The following is a 26,502-nucleotide window of genomic DNA, read 5'->3' as shown; positions in this document are numbered from 1 at the left end:
TTCCCATCCCACCAAACACTGCCAGGAGAACTTGAGGACTGAGCTTCCTCACCAGAAAACTCACAAGCAGAGGGAGCAGAGGTCTGTAGGACTCCATCATAAGACATTGCCACTTGTTATAATGCCCATCCCGCTTGGTCCCTCTCACACACTGGCACAGAGGAGACTACCACCAGACCTGCTCTCTCCTATTTAGTCCCAGAGGCAGGCTTTTCCCTTTACCCTTCCAAGCCACACATGCAAGTCATGAAGGAAAGGGACAAAAACATATTTCCTGTCTGGAGCTCATGCAAACTCTAGAGAAAATGAAGGAGAGGGAGAAGCAGGAGGTGTTGTCCCTTGTGAACACCCGGTTTCTGAAAGACAGAATCCCCTCTTGGTCACTATGAAGGTATCTGAGACACTGTTACGCCCCCACCTAACTTCTGCCATGGAAAGCTTTAAATCAGAGCTTTAAGTGAGAGCTTGTGGCAGTACCCAACAATGTGGAAACATCCAGGAAAGCAGGAAAGCATTCTCCAGCTGAACCAGAGCTTCAATTGCTTGCCACTTTTCCATCTGAAATAACAAATTCTGCAGCCAGCTCTACTAAAACTCAGCAGCTTAGATATGGCTCTTGCAGGCAAAACTGGAGGTATGTTATTGCTTTCCCCCTCCTAATCCTTTTTATGCCCCAAAAGTCTAAGGGCAGTCTGAAGAGACCCAAGAGATACAGAGTGCACTGAAGGGAGGAGCAGAGAAGTTACGTAGTTCAGTCCTTGGGCACAAAGACATAGAAGTACCTGCTATGTCTTTGCCATTCTTCATTGCTGTGTCATATTGTGACAGTGTTGTCTTTGGTCTGGCAGTCACTAAAATCTTGACATCTTGGCTAAATAAATTGCTATTTAATGACCCATGATACCAGTCAGGGCTATCTCATTTTTTGGCAAAGCTCCCATCCAGAAGGGCAGGAGCTAGTTCATGGTGCCTGGAGAAAGGAACATTGCCAGAATTTGGGAACAATCTCTTTTTTTTTTTTTCTCATGTTGTTTAGATGTGAAGAGCAACCAACACCACTGATAAATACGTCACAGGGCATTCACCCCCAAAGAAACCTGCTGAACCACAGCCTCGAACCCTGGGTAATCTGTTTTCATTGCCGACTGACAGATTCCTGCCTTGCAGAGGGCTGTGGATGACAGATTTGATACAGAAAGATTTGACTTTTTTTGGCTATTTGTGTATTTTTAGGCTGAAATGTCCTTACGAAATCAGCTGGAGCTGGCAAGCTGCCACCAAGGCTTGGAGCTGAGGTTGTTTTGTTCCATTCAGTTTGTTTTCTCACTGCTTACCCCCTCTCCCATCAACTTTGCCCTTCAGCAAGCAGCACTCATGTTCTGCAGCTCACCCATCACTGTGGTCTCCCACCTTTCACCCCAGCCTCCTTCCCACGCTGGGGAACGGCAGTGCAGGGATGCAGCTCTAGAGCTGGCGAGTTCAGTATCTCCTGGGAAGCTGCAGCTCCTGCTTCTCCTCTCCTGTGTCACAGCCTGCCCTGAAAGGGCAGCATCCACAGGGGAGAGGGCAGGAGATGGGCTGTCTCTTACCAGTGAGGCTATCAGGGCGTCCTATTGCTGTTTCAAGCTCCTCAGGGAACCAGGTAGCTCTAGCAAGGCAGATGTCCCTCTATGTGGATAATTCCTGCATTATGCCAGCTAGCCTGCATCCAGCTCATCTCTCACCAGGGGCTTTGAGCCCTGTCCCCCTGCAGCACATGTGGCCGCTCTCAGCTTCATGATTCCGCAGGCTGTCAGAAGACCAATGTGCCACAGCTCTTCACACACCTGGTATCAGGTCTGGCACCATCTGTGATGCTGGGAGGCAAGTGTGGTGGTGGCACGTGGTTTCCTGACGTATTTGCTGTCTGTTTGAAATCCTTAAATGGCAAAGAGTGGCAGGAACATGGGAATTTATAGAATTACAGAGTTACGGAATGGTTTGGGTTGGAAAGGACCTTAAGATCATCCAGTTCCAACCACCTCACACTAGACTATGCCGACCAAAACTCTGTCCAGCCTGGCCTTGAACACTGCCAGGGATGGAGCACTTACCACTTCTTTGGACAATCCATTTCAGTGCCTCACGACCCTCACAGTAAAGAACTTATTACAGAATCAAAGAACTTCTTATAGAATTCTTACAGAATTTCTTTGTAGCTGGGGTCCAGGATGGAGTAAGCCAACTTCCGCATGGGTCATGAGGCACTAGTGGCCATGAAGGAAGATGCTGTCCGTCTGTCATCTGCCCTCTCCCCTTCCTCCTCCTGTGTCCCTGCCCATGGCAGGGGGGTTGGAACTTGATGATCTTAAGGTCCTTTCCAACCCTAACTATTCTATGATTCTATACCAGAAATCACCCCAGTTCAAAAGGAGAAGCTGCAAAGGACTTTGCTGCAATCTAGAGTGCACGCAGCAGCACATTGGGCAGAGCTGCCTGCCACCAGCTATGGGATGCACAGCTCAGGAGGAGCCACTCCAGCCCAGGACAAGTGCTGTCAGGCAGGGCAGATTAACACCTGTCCACTCAGAGTGTAGTTATCCCCCTTTCCCCTCCTTCCCATTCTCACAGCCACCAGCCTTTCCCTGCCCTGGGTTTCTCAGTGCAACACTCTCCTCCCCAACCCCAGGAGCTACAAATCCATCAGCACCGCCCCCCTGTCCTGCCCCTGCTCAGGGGATGCGCTGTGCCAGGCCACAGGGCACAAGAGAGCCCAAAAAGCATGTGAGTGACTGCTGAATTGTGTAGCCATTGCCATGCCCCCCTGCCTTCCCTCAGGGTGCAGCCCATGCTGAAGCTGGGGAGCAGTGCAGCATCCCCACACTCAGGTGTTTAAGGTTAGGAGTTGAATCCAAAACCAATCATGAGCTTAGTTAAAAAGCCCCTGTTTTTCAATATATATTAAGACAACAATTGGAAAATTGCTTTTATCTGCTGCTTCCTAAGCCTTCCAGCTTATATTTTAAAGCCTTTTGTCTGTGAATAGGAGAGCTGAAAAATCCTTTTTTATTTCCTTAAGCGAATAGCCCTTCTATTATCCAGCCTTGAGGGGCTGAGGCTTTAAGAAAATCTAGCAAACATTGTGACACTTGCTGTAAATCACAGGAGCTGTCAATGATGGGGATGAAGCACCAGGAGCTGTGCTCATGAATGGAGGCTGCAGTGCCCATTGGTCAACAGGCTGAAGCCCCATGTCTTGGTTCCCCAATGGGAACAATAAACACGCTCCTATTTGTGAGACACTGTTGTCCACGGTGGCAAGAGCAGCAAAGGCAGCAGTGAAGTGAAGCAGCAACCTGCAGGGTTGGGCAGATGGGCAGAGCATGATGGGGAGGGGTGGGTGAGCCCCACAGGAGCAGAGTCCTAGCACTCATCCAGGATTGACCTGGGGTAGCCCTGGGCACGGATCATTCCACAGTCTAATTCATTGAATAGATCTAATTAGCCCTGTAACAAACACCACTTTGTTTCTCACTTATCCAGGCCAAGTTCTGAGCCAATATTCAACTACCAGCTCTTGATTTCCTACGCTTTTCAGGTGGTGAAGGGGGAAATGCGGTATTTCTTTCTCTAGTAGGAGATGTGGCCAGGGCTCAGCAGCACAGGCAAGTATTTGGCATGGCTGGTGCAATACATACAGTGCATACCCAAGGTGTCTTGGAGAAGACTGTGACTGCCCCATCCCTGGCAGTGCTCAAGGGCAGGTTGGATGGGGCTTGGAGTAACCTGGTCTAGTGGAAGGTGTTCCTGCCCATGGCAGGGGGTTGGAACTGCGTGAGCTTTAAGGTACTTTCTGATCCAAACCATTCTAGGGTTCTGTGGAACCCAGCACCAGGGGTCTCTGGCTGCAGGCAGTGCTCTGGGCCTGCAGGAAGGACTGTGCTTTCCCTTGGGGTTCCATCAGCCCTGCAGAGAGCCACAGGCACAGCTGCTCCCCAGCCCAGTGCCTCTGGCTTTGCAGTCAGCAGGACAAGGAGGAGAACCTGTTGCCTGGCTGTCTCCCAGTCCAGCACTGAGTTAGTGCCAGGGATGCCCTTTGTGCCTCTTCCCTGTCTCGGAGACCTGACAAGGGGCTTGTACCTGTTTTTTCAAAGCACATGCTGGTGAGATGATCATTGATTCTGGTAGAAGAACCGAAGGCAGCCAAATGTGACGGTGCCATGTTACTGCCTTGTGTGCCACTCTCCTGTACAAGCCAGGCATAAGCCCAGCCACCAAGGGGGCCTGATACACTTTAGGCAGATTTTTGACCTCTTCCTGTTATGTTTTTTCTTTCCCTCCATCTTTTCCCCTGCAACACACACACCTAGTGCTTGGTCTGTGTCAGTCCATTCACCCATACCTGTTACATTACCTGTTAGAGTAAAAACAACACCAAGACTCTCTAAAAACTATTATTTCACCTTCTGCAGTTATGTTCCTTGCCTTCAGACCACCAGCGTAACAGATACAAACCCTCAACTCCTCTGTTTTGCAGCCCCCATCAGAAACCCTTGTGAATTCCCCCTGAGCCCCAGCAGCCCCCCTGCTCAGGCTCTCAGAGTAATTCTGCATGGGCTGTTGTGGATAGGCACACACTCACTCAATTCTGCAAGCACAGGCTCCATGCAGGGTTGCTTAGTTTGGTCTTAACAGCACGGTTCAGAGCAGAAGGAGGTTGGAGTACAGCAGAGCAAACACCCATCCTTGTGCCAGAATCTTTGTGCTTACACCTTTCCCACCTCCAATATGTTGAATGCATTTAAATGCTTGAATGCTTGGAGAAGGCACCACCTCAGAAGTTCCTGGGGTCTCTTTTGGGGATGAATTATTGGGGAAAAAGAGGAGAAATGATGCTTAGTCTAGATTTTAGGCAGCACCTTCTCCATGCTGCTGGGAGAGGAAGGAAGAGATACAGGGGAGAAAGAAACCAGGCTTACACTGCACCATGGAGTCACGCCAAGGAAGTGTCAGCTCAGGTTTTGGCAGGTAGTCCAATTTATGATGCAGTTTGCCTCGCTGTAAGCCATTCTCTGGTGATCTGCGTTGCCACCCCAGTGCTAAGCAGCAGGTTTGCTGGGAGCACCAGCACTGAAAAGAAATTCGGTGTTCTAAAATCATAGTTCAAGGCCATGAAACACCCCCTTGAAGAGTCACTGTAGCTGTGAGGCTCTGACAGCACTTGTAATGGCATAAATCAGCATTTCCCAGTGCCTCAGTATTGCTCTTGGTGCGTAAGGTTTGATAACAGCATAAGAACCATTTCCAAAGCCTTGTTCAGGAAAATGCCAGCCAGTACATCCTAGCAGCGTTAATGTCAGTTTAAACATTTTCAGTTAAACAGCTCCACAGTCTTGTAATCCCCAACATGAGAAATACTGCACAAGGGAGTTTGCTGAACAATGGGCAGGAATAGGAGAAAGAAAGAGAGGAATCTGACAGCAGCTAGCAGCTGTTGAGAGCTGAGAATTGGGAACAGAGTCCAGGCAAAAATCTGCGCAAATTAAACAAATGCTGGAAGCAGCAACTTCGCACGAAGGAATCCTCCGAGGAGTATCTCATTGCACAGAAATACGTAAACAGAGAAATGGCACAAAAAACGGAAGTTACAAATAAACTTGGCAGATAAAGCTACACATTTCTACCCAGCAGTTCAACTACCTGTATCCTGCCCAAGGGACCACCCTTAAGGGTGGAAGAGTGTCTTTCCCACCCATGATAAAGAGCTGCATGTCATGATCCAGTCTCAAGCAGGTGCCACCTACATGCAGTCTTGAATGTGACAGGAGCTTTCAGTGCAGGACACCGCAGCCACACCTCTGAGCAACCTTCTCCTACCTATGGCAGCTCTTTGGCCAGGCCTGGAGGGGTTTTCTGCTTCCCTGTGCTTCCCAGCATGAGTGGAGCATCCTTTGAAGTGGAGCACATAGGCAGGGCTCATTCCTACTGCTTTGTTCAGACATCCACAATCACTAGGGGAGGCTTAAGAGCATTGTCTTAAAAAAGTTGGTAGCAAATAGAAAATATGCTAAAAGCAGAGAGGTCACCTATACGACATGTTTATCTTACCAAGGATTTCTCTGACTTCTGTGCAGGCACCCATGTGAATGTCTGAAAGAGTTGCCTCCGCCTAGGTCAGTCCATTCATCCCAATCCTTATCTTCCCTTGCCTCAGAACATGGGAGAGCTGTGTGTTTGACTTCATGCATTGATGCTTTCCACCACCTTGATGAGAAATCTGTGTGTAGGATTAGCACTAATAGTCCCAGCATGGAGCATTCCAGAGTGGGACTCCCTGACTCCTCAGGGTATCTAGCAGTGACAGCAGGGAGGAAGCAGCTTTGCTCCAGAGGAGGGAAGAGCTCCTATATGGAGATACAGCCACATCAACAGGGAAAACCTGAAACAAAAATAGACAAAATCCAGTATCTGCCTTAAACATGCTACCTGGCATCTCCTGGAGCATGTCCCCATAACAACAGAGCCACATTCCGCACCTCCATGGTTTGGAGGCTCCCTCTGTGCCGCACAACACACTGGTCCCTGCCCGTGCAGGTCTGGGTGACTAGGGAATGCCATCTGCCTGCTCTCTAGCCTCTTCCTCCACACTGCTCATCCTCCTCCTCTTAACCTGCTTATGCCTCAGATCTCATCAGCCCGAGTGTATAATGCAGTGAGTTCATGAAGAAGACCCCCACATAAAGGACATATATGGGTGTGCAAAGGCAAGTCCTGGTGTGAGCACCAGTGCACCTATGACCCAGTCCCATCCTACAGCCTTCCTTGTATGGACATAAGGGTGCACTCCTGGGATTCAGGGTTTTTTTTTTTTTGTTTTCATTTTTCAGTGGGAGCCAAAAAGCTCTTTCTTTTGAGAAGCTTCAAACATTGATTGGATACAGCTGATCCTTGCATCAGCTGGTACAGTGCTACCAGATGAATAAATCTTGCATGCGTCTGTAACTATTGCTTAGCTTGTGTTTAAATGCAGCGCCATTGATCTGCAGAACTCATCAAAATTTGTATAGGAATGCATGAAATCATATTGGATGGAGCAGAAAAGTACATGACAGCATCCATTTTCAGCCTTCTTTTTTCACAAGGGAAAAAAAGAAAGCATTTATCTCTATTCAAATTCTTGGTTTGACTTACTATTTAATCATCAGTTATAACACTATTTCAAAGGCTGCCCTTTATGTAGGGAATAGATTTCTTTCTTATAATAGGCTAGCAAATATCTACCACCCTTGCTTGATCTACCCCTACTAAAATCCCTATTAAAAGCATGGGAGGATATTGCTTAAGGGTCATAGAACTCAGTATGGAAAGGTCTGGTGGTTAAAGCTCCTGCCTGCAATTTAGGAAGCTCAAAGTGACTTCCAAGTGCCATCACAGACTTCCCATCATGTCGTCAGGCAAGTGATCTATCCCTTTAATACTTCTGTTCCTCCTAAAGCAAGTGTGATTAATAGCATTTCCCCACTCCAGTTGGAGGTTGGGAGGACACATCAGTCATGCTCAGCAAGAGCTGATGTGCTCCAGCAGCAGAGAGTGGAAAAATGTGGGCTGGGCAAGGGCGGTGCTTGTCTAACCAAACATCTTCTCAAGATGCTATCCTCCCCTTCTGCAGCCAAGAGGAAGCTCAGCAAAAGCAGTTACTGGCAACAAAGTTCATGGTATCTGGAAGAACTCCTGATGTTTTTCAGACCTAAACACTGCTTTGGGCCAGCTTTATGCTCCCACTGGAAGTGCAGTGCTCCTAGGTTGGTCCAAACTTCTCCCACCAAGCAGACTGGGACTCCTGGTTTGCCCACCTGATTTACTGCACCAATTTGGCCTGCAAATCACTCCCAAGAGACGTGGTCACTGGCAGGTGCATAGGCAGACAGCAGAGCCTGTTTCTGGCAGGGACGTGTCCCTGGGGTACAGGAAGAGGCCTCTGCACAACCTCAAGTGGATGGACTGTAGCTGTCCACAACCCTGGTGGAGTATATGCCTTGGGGTGGCATATATGCCTGTGCTCATCTTCTGCAGAGCCACACCAGCTCTGTGACCAGGCTGTTCTGTAGGGAGTATCCCAAACCGATTTTATCATGCACACATCCCTGATGCATCTTCAGCTGAACAAAGGGATCAGCCCACTCCTGCAGAGACCTGAAAGCACCCCAGATCGCTGCCTGGTGGGCTGCAGGAGCCTAACCCTCCGGGGTGGTTGTGTGGTGACAGGGGCTAAATTACAGACCTCTCTGAGATTGCTCATACCCATAGAAAAGGGAGAGAGGAAAAGTGGGTGATCAGCAGGATGTCTCACCAGCACAGCCTGACCCAGGTGATAGCATTCCCTGCTGGGAACAATCCAGCTAAGTTGATACATGACAAACAGATGTCCTCCTAATAATGATTCCGCTGAATGTTTTCAAAGGGATGAGAAGCTCCATGAATTTTCCCTTACATGTCTTCTGCTTCTGTATCTGGCCTGGGCTGAAACCAGGCTGCTGCAGTACCACAGGCAAAGCTGTTCTCGGAGGAGCCTCAGCCTGACAGCTGCTGAGAAGGACCAGAAAGCCCATTTGCATAGCCCAAGACATCCAGCTATAGGATGTCTAGGATGACTAAGACATTTCTAGCATGTAGCCACAGGTGAAACTTCCTGGGTTTGCTTTTGCTATCTGTGGGTCACATCTGTCCACAACAGAGCACTGGCTGATTTTGGTACCCCTGATTTCTAGCAGTAGTGCTTAAATGGGATTTGAAATCAGAAATCCCCATAGCTTGCTAATAGGTCAGGATAGTGGACAGATGAGGAGATCCAGAAACATGATTCCCACTCCATCACTAGCAATCCATCTTCCTCAGCACAGTGAGTGGATAAATGGGGCCTCAAATTGAAGTCAGCTCCCAACAGACCCACCCCACTCATTGTAATTGTGCTGTCGTCCAGCTATGGGGATCCTCTAGTGACTTGACACTAGAGCACGGTTCTTATTAACTAACACTTTCCTTCATAGCATTAGATCTGAATCCCTCCCCAGTGCTATCTCTGCTGCAGGCAGACACCTAGCACTACAAAAACTGTAGTGCTGCAGCTCTTTTCCTCCTTCCAGCTTAGAAATTGAGATGTTAAAATGTTAATGCTAAAAATGGAAATGTTAAAATGTTAATGCTACTGCCCCTACTGCCACAAGTGTGTAAATAGATGTGCTGGGCCTTTGTTAGCACCCTGATGAATCTCTCTGGCCAGTGGCTCATCAAAACGTTGAAGTCCATAGGGCTGGTTTCATTTGTGGTGTCTGCTTTTCAGGGTTGGAGTAAATTCAGTTGGGGCTGAACTGAACTGGCTGCTGTGGGATGTGAGGAGCACTGGGATGAGCCAGCTCAGTGTGCTCACTGTGGGACACGGTGAGCTGGGGCTCTTGGCATCTCTCCCATTTGGGCTGTGCGGAGGCTGCATCCTCTGCTCAGGGCTCCTTCCCAGAACAAGCCCTTCATTATCCCAAACTCCCCACAGCTTATTTTTAGCCCCTCCTTTTCTTTCCTTTCTTCTTTTTTTCTTTTACAGTATAGAAAGCCGTCAACTCCACTGTCAGCAGGTTTAGAACAGCAGTCCTAAAGATAAAAAATGCATCAAACCCACTTACTCTGTTGCGTAAAGGTTTAGGCATAGATTGTGCTTGCTTGCAAGGTGGTGCGGACTCCCACCAGGCCTCATCCCTGCTCTAGCTCAGCTACTGTCCTTCAGGGCTGGTCACTGGGAAGAAGCGGAGGCTTATATAAAGCAAGAGCTTTTGAGATTTCCTCTGCTTCAGCCCCTGTGCCTGCGTTGGAGTGCAGAGGACACCTGCTTGCAGGGCCACCAGGAGAGAAGACCTTGCCTGAGCTGTGCGTCATCCCAGTGGGCTCAGGTTCCCACAGAGCTGCTGGAAAGATCCAGCCAGCCTCTGTACAAATCTTCTGCTTATAAAACAAAAAGGTGAGGGTGCCCTGTGATCAGCAGCTCTGCGATAAACAGTGCTTCAAGTCACAGCACCTTTATGTGAACAGTGGTATTGCACAGATGAGGACACTTGAGAAGAGATTACACCGCTGCTGGGAAACCACCCGATCTGCCCATGCCATAGCTCTGAGGGGGCTGGTGTTAGACTGTCCAGTTCTCCAAGTAGCATTATATTAAGTGTCTGTAAAGCAGATGTTATGTATAGATCAAGGCAGTCGTGGCTCCCTCCTTTCGCCATCCAAGGGAATGGATGCCCATCCAGGAGATCCTATATCGCCTGGATAGCATCCAGGAGATCCTGTATCACCTGGTTAGGATCCAGGAGATGAGGAAGACCCCTTCCTAGTGTAATGAAAGGCTCTGAAGAGCTCCCATACAGAAATGTCTCAGGAGCAGAGCAGACATGCTCCACATGGGATGTGCAGTGGTCTACAGAGAGGTCTACAGAGGAACAAGTGGGGAATAGGGAGGAGGAGGGGGAGCAGTGATGCTCCATAGAGTGGTTAACAAAGTTAACTGATGTGGCAGTTTAAAAGCCACGAAGAGACAGTTTTTCACAGAGGGTAGCTGAAATTCCTTGCTGCAGATGTGACTGTTAGAACGTTACATTGCTTCAAAAAGAAATTAGACAGAATTCTGGATGAAAAGTCATTGATGGGTAATAAATATCAAACTTCAACCTTCTTTTTAAAACTCTTTTATCCACTGAAGTAGTGGAGACTGGGGAAAATAAGCATTGCATATTTGCCCTGAATTTGTACTCCTTTCAACATTTGCTCTTGGACATTAGTTAAGCTAGGTAGGTCACTGATCTCATCCAGACACACTGGTTTTCTCTTTTTTAAGGGCTCCAATATGTTAAATAAATAAAAAAAAAAGGAAAATCTTTATCATCTCCTCTTACATCCCATCCAGTTTTCAAACTTCAAACAAATGCAGAAAGATGAGCCCACATCTGCTTTCCTAGGAAAACTGCAAGTCTAACTAGGGCAGCTAAACTCCAACCTGCTTTTGTTCATTCCTCCTGCCTATCATTAGTATTAATATCAACTTGTCAAGTTGATCTTGATGCACAAGCCCTGCACAGCCCTGCTTCAGTGCAGGAGGAAAAAAACCCAAACTTATGCAACGCAGCATCCCTTCTGTCAAGATTTGACACTTTTAGATTTTAATTAATTAGGATTTGGTCCTTTAATAGGAGGGACATTCCTCCTCATTTCCCAATGGAGAATAATGAAAACCCAGGGCATCCAGCAGAGTTCATTGAGGAAAACAAACCCAGTAACCTCTGGGCCTCGGCACTATTACTCTGGCTGTTAGCAGCCTGCAAGAAGCAGGCGCCAGAAGTGGCTTGTGGCTGGTTGCATTTAGGGAAGGGAAACTGGGGACTGGCCGTGCTCATATCTCATCTGGTTAAAAGTGAGATGAGATTTATCAGGAGCAGCAGCAGGACAGAATTGACTGCTGTGTAATTCATGTGATTCCCATTAAGGCAGGACTGGCTGAGAGGGGTACACAGGCAGAAACACAAAACACACTGCCCAAAGTCCAAGAGTGAATTCCCAAGACCTTCCTCTTCTCTGGGCTGGGCTCAGAAAACACCAGAAGATGCTCCTGCCCTCTTAGCTGAATTCCTTATCCTCTAAGGTCTCTTCTGCCTGCCATAACCTACCTGAATGTGCCTGAGGAGCAGTATGTGACACTGGTCTGGCCTTGAGGAGAATGGGAGGGCCTTGCACATGCAAGCATGCCCTGCTCCTCACCCTCAGGGAGGACTGATTTTTGAAGGGACATGATGCCTCTGCTTGGCTGCATATCCAGCCTTTTATAACTGGTGATCATTTAAGACATGTTGCATTACCACTGTGTGTGCTGGATGAGTGCTGGGTTCTGAGAGTGGGTTGTGCTTTATTTCTCCCTTTCCCTTAAAATAAAGCAGCGAATAGAGCTGGGCATGGCATCTGCAGGAAAAACTCTGCGGTGCCACATCCTCTGGGTGTTTGCCCAACACAGGGTGCCCTCGTAGCCATACCAAGTTGTTGCACACCTTTGAGAAGCAGTGCCTATACGGTTTTTCTCTTCTGTTAGAAGGTACTAGGAGTATTTACTATGCTGTTGTGGAGTCACTACTGACACTCTGTAAGTTCATGCTTATCCTTGGAATCACTCTACAGTCACTAAATAGTAAGTGGTTTTAATGCTAGATGTACATTGATCTGTGTGATCGTTGGTGAAAGGAAGAAAGAAGCTGAAGTACAGGCTAAGCTCAGATGCAGATAGCCTTCCATCCATGAACTAGGATGGAGGCATGTTTACACAAACATCTGGAGTTAGGTGAGGGGATCATGCCTGTGACAGCCTCGATTAAAAACTCATCATTTACCAGGGCACAATGTTGGAGCTGACCCTTGAGAGCCTCTTATATGGAGTAAAAACTAACCCAGTGGTGACTCAACTGCATCCTTTGATGAATGTGGATCTGCTCTTTCAATCAGATGCAGTCAAGACAACAGAATGAAGCTGGAGTAACCCATACATGGCCTTTCTTTCACAGAGGAAATGTGGACAGAGGGCAGGACTGCAGGACAGAGGGGCAGCTGGGAAGATGCTGCTGTCTCCAGACTTGCTCTCCTGAAGTTCCCACTCTGCCTGTCTCAGACCAAGTTCAAGGCTGTGACTGCTGCTGCACCACAGTTTGTGTAGCGCTGAGGATGTGAGCACCTCGGGTTTGCACAGTGCAAGCTGGATGCTGCCTGCAGAAACACTGCCAAGTTGTCACCTCTGAGGCAAGAAAAACCCAACCATTGTTTAACCATTTGATTGCCATTAACCTCAGCAGACGTGAATATGCATCTGTGTGAGTTTTGGCACAGGTATCCAGCTTTGACCACAGCCTGCAGCCTCAGCTACACTTCTTCATCCAAGGAAGCAGCTAGCAGAGCCTTTGGCATAGGCAGTACAATCTTGGGAGAAGGTTCCTGTAGTAGCAAAGTGCCTGGGGAGAGGTCCCCCTCCACGCACTGCACGTAGGCTGCTGCTGCTGGTCTGTTCCCATGGGACAACTCTGACAGCAGCCCTTTCTCCATGCAGTGTCTCTGGCACCAACTGTGACGCTACCACATGCTGTTGGAAACAGCAAATGAAGGCACAAGAAACTACATTTACTGCTTATTTTCAATATTACTGTGTGAAGATTCTCAGTACCAGCTAGTTTCTACAGAGCATCTGCCTTTCGTGGCCCCAGTTTGGTGGGATCCTCTCCCTGGTTTTAGGAAATACCATTTCTTCTGCATTTTTGCTTTTAGCACCATAATATAGTTGGGCTTCACCTCCCTGAGCATGATAAACTGGGTGGCTCAGAAACCTGCAATCTGCTTCAACATAAAGCATGTAAGATAAAAGACATAAGCAGTAATGGAGCTGCTTGGCTCAAGGAGTATAAATGCTCTTGTACTCAACAACCTCTTCTAGCCTTTCTTCTTAACCCTTGCAAGCCCTGGGCAAGGCAGACTTCAAATAAGAGGTGATGTGTCATTTCAGATATGCCTCCACTCCAGTGGGAAGAACCCCGGAGCTGGGAAGTGGTAGGAGCTCAGATGCCAGCACCATGCAGTGAAGATAATAGGTCAGGGGCAGAGCTGAGTGCTTGCTCCATGGCCTCCAAAGTGCTCTTATTTCTGCTGGTTAAACAGATGCCACTTTCTGAGGGTATTATGTGTTGTGGAGCCTGTTGGCTGTGACACCTAATTCTCTCCAGCAACAGTTTGGCCATGAGATTTGTGGTTCAAAGGGAATGCTGTCATCCAGCACCACATGTAGCAATTTGCCTATACTTGGGTTTCCTTGTTCCCAAAGAGGTAGTACCCCCAACACATATAATCATAGAATAGTTAGGGTTGGAAAGGACCTTAAGATCATCAAGTTCCTACCCCCCTGCCATGGGCAGGGACACCTCGCTCTAAACAATATTACCCAAGGCCTCGTCCAACCTGGCCTTGACCACTGCCAGGGATGAAGCATTCACAGCCTCCCTGGGCAACCCCTTCCAGTGCCTCACCACCCTAACAGGAAAGAATTTCCTCCTTATATCCAATCTAAACTTCCCTGTTTAAGTTCTAACCCATTACCCCTTGTCCTATCACTACAGTCCCTAATGAAGAGTCCATCCACAGCATCCCTATATGCCCTCTTCAGATACTGGAAGGCTGCTATGAGGTCTCCACGCAGCCTTCTCTTCTCCAGGCTGAACAGCCCCAACTTTCTCAGCCGATCTTCATACGGGAGGTGCTCCAGTCCCCTGATCATTCTCGTGGCCCTCCTCTGGACTTGTTTCAACAGATCCATGTCCTTTTTATGTTGAGGACACCAGAACTGCACACAATACTCCAAGTGAGGTCTCACGAGAGCAGAATAAAGGGGCAGGATCACCTCCTTCGACCTGCTGGTCACGCTCCTTTTGATGCAGCCCAGGATACGGTTGGCTTTCTGGGCTGCAAGTGCACACTGAAGCCGGCTCATGTTCATTTTCTCATCGACCAGCACCCCCAAGTCCTTCTCCACAGGGCTGCTCTGAATCTCTTCTCTGCCCAGCCTGTAGCTGTGCCTGGGATTGCTCCGACCCAGGTGTAGGACCTTGCACTTGGCATGGTTAAACTTCATGAGGTTGGCATCAGCCCAGCTCACAAGCATGTCAAGGTCCCTCTGGATGGCATTCCTTCCCTCCAGCGTATCAACCAAACCACACAGCTTGGTGTCATCGGCAAACTTGCTGAGGGCGCACTCAATCCCACTGTCCATGTCAGCGACAAAGATGTTGAACAAGACCACTCCCAACACAGATCCCAGGGGGACACCACTCGTTACTGGTCTCCAGCTGGACATTGAGCCATTGACCACAACTCTTTGTGTGCGGCCATCCTGCCAGTTCTTTATCCACCAAGTGGTCCATCCATCAAATTGATGTCTCTCCAATTTAGAGACAAGGATGTCATGTAGGACAGTGTCGAACGCTTTACACAAGTCCAGGTAGATGACATCAACTGCTCTACCGCTCTCCATCAGTTCCGAAGCCCCATCATAGGAGGTCACCAAATTGGTCAGGCAGGATTTGCCCTTAGTGAAGCCATGCTGGCTGTCACCAAGCACCTTGTTGGTTTTCACCTGCCTTAGCATGCCTTCCAGGAGAACCTGCTCCAAGATTTTGCCAGGCACAGAGGTGAGACTGACTGGTCTGTAATTCCCCCGGTCATCCATTTTCCCCTTCTTGAAAATGGGGGTTATATTTCCCTTTTTCCAGTCGTCGGGAACTTCACCTGACTGCCATGATTTTTCAAATATGATGGCCAGAGGCTTAGCAACTTCATTTGCCAGCTCCTTCAGGACCCGCGGATGGATTTCATCAGGACCCATGGACTTGTGCACGTTCAGATTTTTAAGATGGTCTCGAACCAATTTCTCTCCTGCAGTGGGCCCAAGGTCTTCATTCTCACAGTCCCTGCGTCTGCCTTCCAAGACTTGGGTGGTGGTGTCAGAGCCTTTGCCAGTGAAGACCAAGGCAAAGAAGTCATTCAGAACCTCAGCCTTCTCCAAATCCTGTGTAGCTAGTTCACCCGAGAGCTTCCTGAGGGGGCCTACGTTCTCCCTAATCTGTTTTTCATTTGCTATGTACCTGTAGAATCCCTTCCTGTTATCCTTAACATCCCTAGCCAAGTTTCATTCTAACTGGGCCTTAGCTTTCCTAACCTGGTCTCTAGCTTCCCGGACAATACACATCCCATCCTCCACTGGCTCAAGCTTACCCACAGGAGACCAGCAGGTCCAAACAAGCAGCATGGGCAGGGAGCACCAGATGAGGCCTCTGAGATACCTCCAGTAGGAACCAAGGAGAATCAGCAGCTAAAATCAGTTTAGCATTCAAACAGCAGCCTGCCAGGCTTCCCATTCAGCTGGATGTTAGCGTGGCAGCCGTGACATGGCACATTTCTCCAGTTGGAATTCATGGGGTGTATGCACTGATGGGGTTTCGCTCAGTGCAGCCAACTCTAGGAGGAAAAAATATCTGCTGCAGCCCCAGATAGTAGAAAGGCCAGAGAGAGCAGCCAGAGGAGTAAACAGTTTTGGAATGAAGCCAACTGAAAATGTTGTATACCTTCATGGAAATGCATGGTTGACCCTCATCAAGACTTCCATGAACAGACAAAAAGCAGACACAGGCAACTAAAAGAATCTGAGTCATTGAGAAACACACGAAGAATGGTGGGGAAGACTAGACATGAGGAAAGAAATGAAGAGGGGAATTAACAGAAAAAGTGTTGGAGCTGGGCTGGAGGTATTGGCATGGGAATGACTGAGGCACCGTATTCGCAGAGCTCAGGTCATCTGAAGCCCAGACGGGCTGAGTGTTGGGGATATGAGCACTCCTCTGTCACTAAGTACTGGGAAGCATTGCCCTTACCCAGGCAGATGTTAGACGCCCCCCAGCCAAGGTTCCTATGGAGATATCCCAAGTGAAATTGGAAGCTGGGTACTGTCAGGGAGGATAGGGTGGATGGGATGGATGCTGTTCAGCCATCCTCGCTCTACTGCTCATCTCCCCCAGATCTCCAATCCTGCAGGGTAACTCAGGTGGCGCCAGGCACATGTGGCTGCATCACCTCCATTGGCAATGATGTGAAGGGAAGTGAAGCTTTCCAAACCGCCGAGACAGATTGTATGAAGCTAATCTGGAGCTGGTTTGTTGTTAGGGCAGTCCGGTGAACACCACATGGAAGAGCTATAGGCTGTGCGTGCCGTAAGAGTGAGAACCCCCTGACATCCCAGTACAGGGCCTGGGATTCAAATGATGCTGCTGTTCACAAGTAAATCATTGCAGGTTGAAGGCAGCAGTTCCAGTAAAGAACTCTGTCACTATGCTGCTGTGGTGCCAAATCCTTTGGCCAGTTTGCAGCTGATTTTGTCATTTGGTGCACTCCCAGCATTAAAGGCGGACCTCAAAGGCAAGAGTAATTGATAGGGAACTTTAAATTGGAGAGAACTGAATGATAGAAAATTACAGAAAATGAAGATGGAGAAAGTGATAAAGGTCTTCAGGGTACTGCCAAGAACTCTAAGAGGAAAAGAAAATCCATCCTCTCTTACACCTCCACTTTTTACCATCACCTTGAAGTATTTTGTTCCTGAGGACAGACGAAAACCTGAATCCCTGAGTAACAGCACTGCAGAGCTGCCTTGGTCTGTAGGGATATGTGAAGAAATGCAGCTGTCTCTTAAATAACAGGAGTTAACATGAGTTGTGAATAGATGAGTGATCATGGCTTCAGCTGTCATTGCAGAGGATCTGATTTCAAATGAAGCCCCATTCATCCATCCAGGACCCATCATCAGGCTATTAAGGGAGCATCTGTCACAAAACCACAAGCTTTAACTACTTGAAACAAAAATAAGCCTGTTTACCTTAAATACTTTGGGTGATGTGATTCTTGCAATTTTTTAGCAATAATGAATGATGAATGTGATGGGCAGCTAAAATACGTGATGGGAGCAGGGCGAGGTATGTTTTTCACAGTAGCATGGAATTTGGTTGGGTCGGCATGAATGCCAGTGGCAGTGAGTTTTCTTGGGTAGCAGAGCGCACAGCCCCAGCACACCGGGCATCCAGCTCCAGAGCCGTGGCTCAGAGCACTCCCTCCAGGACACAAATGGGAATTTTTTTCCTGCTTTCTGATGCACCAGGGAAAGCATCTCCAGGGGAGGACAGGGCATCACCTTCAGGCCAAGCTTTGTCGAGGCACAGGGGGAAGTGTGCTCGTTACCATGTGATTGTGATTGGGTAACTCATCGGGACTAGATGAGTTTTTAACACAGTGTTAAAAACCTTGGCATGTCACCTCCTGTCCTGCTGTCCCTTTGGATGACATCCATGCTGCCAGAAGTACAGAGATCAAAGGGCAAGACAACTGCTCATGCATAGACCTGCTTTATTATGTTCACAGTATATTGAAAACATCTCACGTGCATTAGATTGATGCTCCTGGGGTTAGGGGTAGACATTTAGGCCCTGTAATACACATCAAACCCCCTCTCAGAGGAACTGGAATATCTGTGCAGCTTGATGGTGGGAAGAAAGACTTTATTGTGTGATGTAGATTTGTGTTTATAATTCATGTTAAATTGTATCCCAAGATCCTCTTTTCTTTATAAATTATATTTAGTTGGGCTGAGTTGTTTTGAAAAATTGCCTTGAACGGGTACGAAAATGGATTGTGGTCGTATGTGCACAGCTGTGGGCTCCTCTACAAAAGTACTTCATGCCGAAAGACAGGACTTCTTGCCCAGATTTTCAGCCTATGGAGGCATTGCTAATGTTCACAGTAGAATAAGGGTAAATGTTTTAAAAATATCCAAGTGTATTAGAAAGCTAAATCTCTCCTCTAGCCCACCAAAACCCCCTATTTATACTCCCAGAGTATTACCATCCTGGGTTTTGTCCATGTGCTGCATCTCCCGCAGTCCCAGCTCTGTGCTGGTTTCAGACTGAAGCAGTGACTCACTCAGGCAGAGATTCATCTCCTTCATATGAATTGACTGAAAGCAAGGCATCTCCTCAGAACAAGCCAGCAAGCCTGCCTCCCTTACTAGCAGAAGGACAGGCATCTCCCGAAAGTAACTCAACCTGTCTGTTCTGCGCATGAGACCTATATGCCCCAACCTCTTATCTGAATAAACCCTTGCAGAAGAGCATGTGCGTGTACAGAATACAGCACAATGGACAAATTGGGCACCTCGTCCCTCAGGGAATGAAAATAGCAAGCAATGTTAAAGCTGTGTGTTTTCGCAGATTGCAACCAGGGCTCACAACACACGCACACTTAATTTCCTGCTTTCAGTTCACTATCAGATTTTATGCGTAGGTTAGTGGGGTTGGTTTTTCACCAGAATAGGATATACTACAATACATTCAGCCATGAAAAATGAGATTGAAAAATATTAATAGGAAGCAGAAGGATTCATCTGAGATTGACAAAGATTAATGTGTGCTTTATTCTTATCTGTTTTCTTTTTCTTTTCACTTTTTCTCTTAGTTACCTAGACAGCTTAGATCGAATTGGAGCTGCAGACTACCAGCCCACGGAGCAGGATATCCTCCGAACCAGAGTCAAAACAACTGGCATCGTAGAAACCCACTTCACGTTCAAAAACCTCCACTTCAGGTTAGTCTAAGTGCACAGTAGATTTTCGGTACATCTATTTGTCACAGAGTTTTCCCATAGCTCCCAAAGGAGAAGTTGTTAAATTCTAGTTAATGCATGGATGACTCCCACTGCAGAAGACACAGTGTTTTGGAGGGTCAGCAATATGATCCTGTCTTGAAAATCACTGCCTTTAAGATGGAAGCTCATGGTAGCTTCTTCTAACCCAAATGGCACCTCTTTGCTGGGAGGTGTAATGTAAGATTGACCACCAGTCAAGCCTGATCAAGCCTCATAAATGTAAAAATATTTGGCCAAATCTTTTCCATAAAGTGAGTCAGTCACATAAGGTTAACACTGTGTATTGACCTTCATGATGCCAGCCAGTAGAGAAAAGGACATAAAGGCAGAAAACCATACACAAACAGTATTTGGAGTATATAAAGCTCAAGAGCATGCAGTCTCTCCCTCTGCAGACGATATGGGACACAGCACAGTTCTGAGGTTCTCCCACAGATTCCCACATCCCTTGCTGTAACTGCTCCTTTTGGTCCTCCTCAGCTCCAGTCTCAGAGGAATAAAACCAAGGCAGTGGTAAAAGACATGTTGCTTTGTGTTTGGAGCCTTCCAGACACAGTGTGCTCCACCCCTGACAGTGTTTCAAGGCCATGTTGGACATGATCTAGGGGAAGGTGGCCTTGCCTGTGTCAGGGAGTTGGAACTGTATGATCTGAAGATCCATTCCAAACAAAACCGTTCTGTGAAATACCAAGAATGCTCAAGTTTCCTTGTAACTAAGAAGGAGCAGGCACTGATGGTCCTCTCCTGTGCCATAGGCTCTTTGATGTTGGGGGCCAGCGGTCAGAACGCAAGAAGTGGATTCACTGCTTTGAGGATGTTACAGCGATCATTTTCTGTGTCGCACTGAGTGGCTACGACCAGGTGCTTCATGAAGACGAAACCACGGTGAGTCTTACCGGGTCTTGGAGGCCCCAGCACTTCTTTATGGAATACTGCATAGCCAGCAACTACTCAGAGATTACTGAATGCTCACTGGGCTGCTACAGTAATGTGCTTTTGTCAGTCACTCCCCCTTAACTCTGAAATCCTGGGGAGATGTGTCCTCCTCCACACTCTTCAAAATCAAGTCTGCATGCCCAGGTAATGCTTCCTTGCGCTGGTAAAGTCGCAGTGTTTTATGTCTCCTTTCTAACTAGCCTGTGTGTTTTCAAAACGTGTTAACAGAATCCTGTGTCCAGAAAGAGGAGATAGAGGTGGGCTCTTAAAACAAATGTTAAGGAAGCAGTTGTGCCGTGGTGCAGAGGTGCAGGACGGTCATGCACGCCCAAGGCAGACTCAGACTAGGAATATAACCTATTTCTTCAGGCTACAGATATTAATTTTCCTAAGTGAGAGTGGAGCTGTTTGATCCCTCAGGTAATTTGCTCTAGGAGAGCTTTTATGACTTCCCACTGTGACGTTAGGCTCAAAATGCCACCTGGAAATAGAGCTAGCAAGGACCCGTATGCTTCCTGGTATTAAAGTGCAATTAATACAAGTGAATTAAATACACAGAGAGGATGCAAGAAAACTCATTAGTGTATTTTGGCCATTCAGTCAGTGTAATGGGGATACCTCCATCAAGCACCTAGCTGCATTTGTCTTGCAAAAATAAATTGGAGGCTATACTCAGACTTGGTAACGATTTTATCTGTGTCCATTCTGCAGCAGCATGAAGGGCCCAATCCTGCCTACTCTATCTCTCTGAGGCTCTTTATTCTCCTACTGCTGAAGGTGTAGGCTTGCAGAAAAGTGTTAATGAGGAAGAAACTGAGGGAAAGATTGCTGTTAGGTATCAGTTAGCTTGTCCCAGAAGGCTGGGAGGGGGCTGTGGTTTCTAGGCTGTTTAACTCAGGTTTATGAGCTGTAGAAAACTGATGAAGTCAAATGGTTGTTTGGGTTGTACTGATGCCAGAATTCAGGCTGATACTAACATCATGACTATGTCCCTCCAGTCTGACTGAGATACCCTACACCCTCATATGTCCATTTATTTATAATCCTCAGTTGTCACCTACCTCTGATCCTGGCCCTAATATGCTCAAGGATACACAATCCTGTAGGATTTATTGGGAAGGAACCTAAGTCACCTGACGTGATTTGAAAAACCAAGTCATTAGCTCAGTGCCATAGAGCTCTGCCGCTGAGCAGGGGAAACACAACCACGACATAAAGAAGAATACAGAGGGAGAAGGCAGCCCCAGGAGGCAGGGAGCTAAGCTGTGACCTGAGCAGGTTTCATGGTTTAAACCCAGACAGCTTTTTCCCTCACTCCCCCCCTTTTTGCCCTCCCCCTACTCCTGGAGGGACGGAGAGGAGAATCAAAAAGAATGCAACTCCCACAGGTTGAGATAAGAACAGTTTAGTAACTAAGGTATAACACAAATCACTACTGCTACCTCCAATAATAACAATTATAAAGGAAATAACAAGGGAAGAGAATACAACACCTCATCACCAGGCGACCGATAACTCACCCCCCCCCAGCCCAACCAATCACCGACCGTCCAACCCCGCAGTCCCCTAGCCCCTCCAGGTAACTCCCAGTTATATCCCTGGCATGACATGCTGTGGTATGGAATACCTCTTTGGTCACTTTGGGTCAGGTGTCCTGTCTCTGCTTCCTCCCAGCTTCCCCTCCTCTGGCAGAGCATGAGGCTCACAAAGTCCTTGGCCAAATCAAAACATCGGTGTTATCAGCTCTGTTCCCAGCCCAAAGTCAAAACACAGCACTGCACCAGCTATCAAGAAGGAGAAAAATGACTGCTACTGCTGAACCCAGCACAGTAGGGAACAAGGCGATCTGTAGGTATAACTTGGGCTTCTAACACCCAAACAGTGAATCCAAAGGCAGCTTTTAATACAGGTCACCTTTGGGTGCCAGAGCTGTGATTCAAAGCCACAGTACACAAGATGGAAGAGCCTGAATGCCAGTGCCATTTTTAAATGTCAACTTTAACTCAGCTCCTCTGAGATGGAGGTTACAGCGTCTCTTCTGGGGTGCTGAGCTCTGCCAGTGACTGTCCATCCCCCAGCACCACCCCAGTGACAAGCAGGGTGCCAGCTCGGCCTGCCCCCTGCAGTGCTCCACTGCAGAAAACTGGGATTTATACATCTCCAACTTTCCTTTTGCACCAGGAAAGCAGGCTCGCACTGCTCTGGCACAGAGCTGACATTTGCTTGCTATTTCAGTCCCTTTTCACAAAGCCTTTCTGGGGATGCTGAGCAACAGGAGGGCAGAGGCAGCTGCTATTCACTTACACACTCACTGTAAACGGGGAAAGGATTCATCACTGGCACTGCTGTGCCTGCAGAATGCCCCTGCCTAACCCAAACAAACAACCCTGAGCAAGGCCAATCCAAACAGGAAGAATGATGGAGCTGGATCTTACCTGCCCTATTATACCCCCAGCATAGGTGGAAAACCCATAGGTTCTGGCCCTCTCCCAGCTGAAACCCCAAGCATTCCATTTCCTGCCTCCTAACATGGTTCCTCTCCAAAAAGCCAGCAGTAAAAGCAGCATCTCTTCAGTCAGCTGATTTGCCGTCTGTCTGCATCCGTCACATCTGCTGGCTTTCATGACGTAAATCAGCTTTTATTGCTTCTCACTTAGAAAAGACAAAGAGGAGGCAGCTGAGACTGTGAGCTGGATGCTGCTCCTCCATCTTCATTTTCTATAGAGATGCTTACTACGATCCAGGCACTTCCAGCTGTATTAAGCTACTGAAGGGTTGGTGCTGCACAGATGTCTCTGTTGAGTATGAAAAGACTTGTAGAGCTTTCATTGCTGGCATGGAGCCATGAAGAGGAAAAGAACATCTCAGGCACCCAAAAAATGCTTGCAAAGCATAGGGAGAACAGCTTTTCCTTGTTGACAGTAACCACAGGATTTCACAGGGGCTTTTGGTGCTTTTTTAAAAGTCAGACTTCATTTTGGGCAGGTTAAACTGAAACTCAGATCAAGTCAGCCTAATACAGGGGATTTGCTTTCGGAAGCTTGGTCACAAGGGCGCTGGGAATAGCCTAGTTGTAGTGTCAGCTTGTCTCACTGGAAGAAGCTCATTAACAACAGGTTCACTGTGAACCCTTTCCAACAAGACTGAGCAAAGAAATGGTTAAACAAGGCTGGGTGAAATGCCCCCTGACCTGTTCCTGCCCTTAAAATTAAAGCACAGCTCCACACCTGTAGTTTTTTTTGTGGGTTTTTGTGTCTTTGTTTTAAAAAGCTGAGCACCCATCCTCCTGCAGCATCTAAAAAAGGGCTATTGCACACAAAGCCATCACCCCCTAGAACCAAGTAGTCTTTTATAAGGGACATATATGCTCTCCAATTCCCTGACACAAAAGAGTAACATGGCAGGAGTTGAGGAAAGCAAGTACTTTTCCATGTCCAGAGCAGAAAGACACAGATAAAATAAAGAGAAGTTTCTGCATCTGTGATGACCCATGAAGACAACGCTTTGCACAGATAACCCCTGGTGCTCTTGAATCCAGCCTCTCCCATTGCCCCAAACACCTACTTGCACCGCTGTTGGCAGATCTAAACTGCTTCCCTGCATGCCTGTCTCCCAGGGCAGAGAACCAAACTTATAGGGAAATTCAAGCAATGCCTTCATCAGTCCTATTGCTACCAGGCACAGCCAACAGCTACAGCTCACGAGGCAAAATTACACCCTCTGCCCAGCCCATCCAGTGCACAAGGCACTGTCTTCAGGGTTTTACATGTGCCTCTTCATCTGGCTTTACAAAGTCTGTCACAAAGAATTTCAGGACTCTCTGCTGCATTTGTACACAGTGGGAACATCCTGTTTTAATTGACTGAACAACTCAGTGGATTATGTCTTTGCGTAACAAAGCTATTTTGCCTCATTTGTTACTTATCTTTATGTTTTGTAAGCTGAGCTTACAGGAGGAAAAGCCTCAGACCTGTAATCTGGCAGGAGAGAGGGACAGCAGTCATTAATGGGTAAAACTGGTGAAGACAATTAACAAATGTAAATATGCGTTTTTCCTTCTAACTGGAATTCCTAATGGATTTTTTAAAAAGACAGCAATGGCATGGGGCCTGTCACTGAAACCAAGCCTGTCCTCTTTGGTTTTTAAATTGCAAATTCAAAGGAGTCATGGCAAGAGAGGGAGGTATTCATGCTGCACATTGATGTCTCTGAATCCAAACTATTTGGGTCATCTAGCAAAGACATGCAAGTATTGTTCATGTTCCCATTGCTAAGCGTGGGATGGGTTGAAGGTGCTGTGCTAGTGATCCTTGGTCTGTTGGTTCGTATTTCATTGCATGACCTGGTTAGCATACTCTCTCTGCTGTCACTGGGCAAGGAAATTGAATTGCCATGCTTAGAAATTGCCTTTGGAGTGACAAAGCCAGTGAAAGTGGCTTGAGCATCTTAGGCAATACAAGCAGGAGGGGGGATGTGGAGTTTCTGTCCTTAGGATAACCATCAGCACCCTTATAGTTCACATGCCAGTTAGTATTTAATCACCAAGGAGAACAAAAAAACCCTGAATCAACTGTGTGTGGGAGAAATAACCAAGTCTCCTCCCATGCTCTGGTGAAAAAAGATGGGATTTGTGACTGTGTTTCTGCCTGAGCAGAGTCTTGACCACAGCATCCTTTCTCCCTCATTCGTAGCAGAAAGTTGTCTGACCTTCACATCAGAGATGGGAACACGATAGTGCAATGACATCTGAACTCAGTGATAAGCAATTCTTGTCCTGCACAGGAAGAGTTAACTGGGCTTTTAATTTGTATGGGCGAGTGTTAGTCATCTCTAATGTGGCTAGTGGGGCTGCTTTGCTTTTGGAATATAAAGTATTTACAGGCATAAGGATTTAAAATACTGATTTTGAAATAGGAAGTGACATTAAGAAGCCAGTGTTTCAAGAGCCCTTTCCTTAATGATAGACCCAATATAAAGTAGGAAAAAGCAGCATAATGGGTCCAAAAGCAGGTGAAGTAATTTGTATCACTTACTATAAAACTATGAGAAGTGTAATCTTTGATGCCACCTAGCAGAACAGGCATTTCTGCCCCATCACAGCAGCATGGGTGCTCCTGAGAGAAACCCTGGGGAAGCTTTAGGTGACTAAAAGGGTTTTTCACTCTGGATTTACTGGTAGAAGGGGGGTTATTTGACAGCTTTAACTTCTCACTCCTCCTTTAGCAGCAGTCTGTCCTTTTACATGTGGTACCCAGAGAGTGCCTCCCCATCCTTGCATCTTAGCCAGGGTCTGCTTGAGTTGTTGGAGGTCTCCTACAAACACATACAGAAGGAATCAAATGTCACCCATGATGCTTCCCAGCAGTTGGGAAGTGGTCTGTGCAGCCTAGTGCAGGGCTGGTGGGGTGCAGCATGGTAAGTACGTTGACCACCAGGCTGATGGCTGCTGCACACGAGCTGTGGTTTAACCCACGAGCAGTGTTCATGTGTTCCTCCATGCTTCTATTTTAAATCAGAAAGGGTGATAAAAATGTGATTAAGAATGTTTTGTGAGGGACCCTGATTAAAATACAGTTAACTGTATTTGCCGTCTGTTCCCCTGACTGCCCTCCACCTTCTTCTCTCTTCCCAAAGGCTTTGGGTCAGAGATCTCCTGTACAAAACCTTTGCAGGTTCCTACATGGTTGCAGTTCTGACATTACAAGTGAAAAAGAGCAGCATTGCTCTGGGGCTCCCACACCAGCCAGTACAAAATGAGTTAGCAAAAACCAGCACACAGATACGGGACAATACAGATAAGCAACATCTTGCAACTGAGACCCAATAAGGAGCTGCATTTTTCCATCTGTACATGATCACATCTTCCCTGTGTGTCAGTGGGGAGATGCTCGGTCATTTCAAGCCTTGTAGCAAAGCATGTGGTGTATGGTACAGCAAATCACTCACGTCCTGTTTCACTCTGGGTCAGATCACATGTTTCCTTCATCCACAGAGCCACATTTATCTAACTAAAACATTCAGCAGCAGCTAATGTATATCAATGAAAAGGAAAGTGTTAATCAATACAGTGCTGGGCTCAATCATGCTGCCAGCACAAGCATGAAACGGAGCGAGAGAGGGGTGAAAGCCACCAGCTGTCTCCTGCAGCATCCCGAATTTCCAAATCCGGGGAGGGGGAACACGTTCCACCCATCCTCAAAAACCCTCCATCAACGAGACTGTGCCACCCTGTCCTCTCCAGCATCTGTCAGCTTACAGCAACAGGTGGTTGCTGTAACCAGTCTC

The 26,502-nt window shown here is 47.4% G+C and overlaps 1 protein-coding gene across 2 annotated transcripts in view; it reads left to right on the top strand.

The window, feature by feature from the left end:
- The window catches only part of GNAO1 (G protein subunit alpha o1), a 146,504-nt gene that overhangs the window by 102,562 nt on the left and 17,440 nt on the right, over positions 1-26,502 (top strand). For both annotated transcript variants that reach the window (XM_061375833.1, XM_061375832.1), the window contains exons 5-6: positions 19,093-19,221; positions 20,037-20,166. In XM_061375833.1, coding sequence (XP_061231817.1) covers positions 19,093-19,221; positions 20,037-20,166 — 259 coding nt within the window. The remainder of the gene's footprint in view (positions 1-19,092; positions 19,222-20,036; positions 20,167-26,502) is intronic.

Source organism: Neopsephotus bourkii, unplaced genomic scaffold (assembly GCF_033783945.1).
Source record: "Neopsephotus bourkii isolate Nb327-2 ecotype Australia unplaced genomic scaffold, CSIRO-AGI_Nbou_v1 NB_1678, whole genome shotgun sequence".
Taxonomy (NCBI): domain Eukaryota; kingdom Metazoa; phylum Chordata; class Aves; order Psittaciformes; family Psittacidae; genus Neopsephotus; species Neopsephotus bourkii.
The sequence above is the reverse complement of the archived record's forward strand: the minus strand, read 5'-3'. Positions and strand labels throughout refer to the sequence as shown.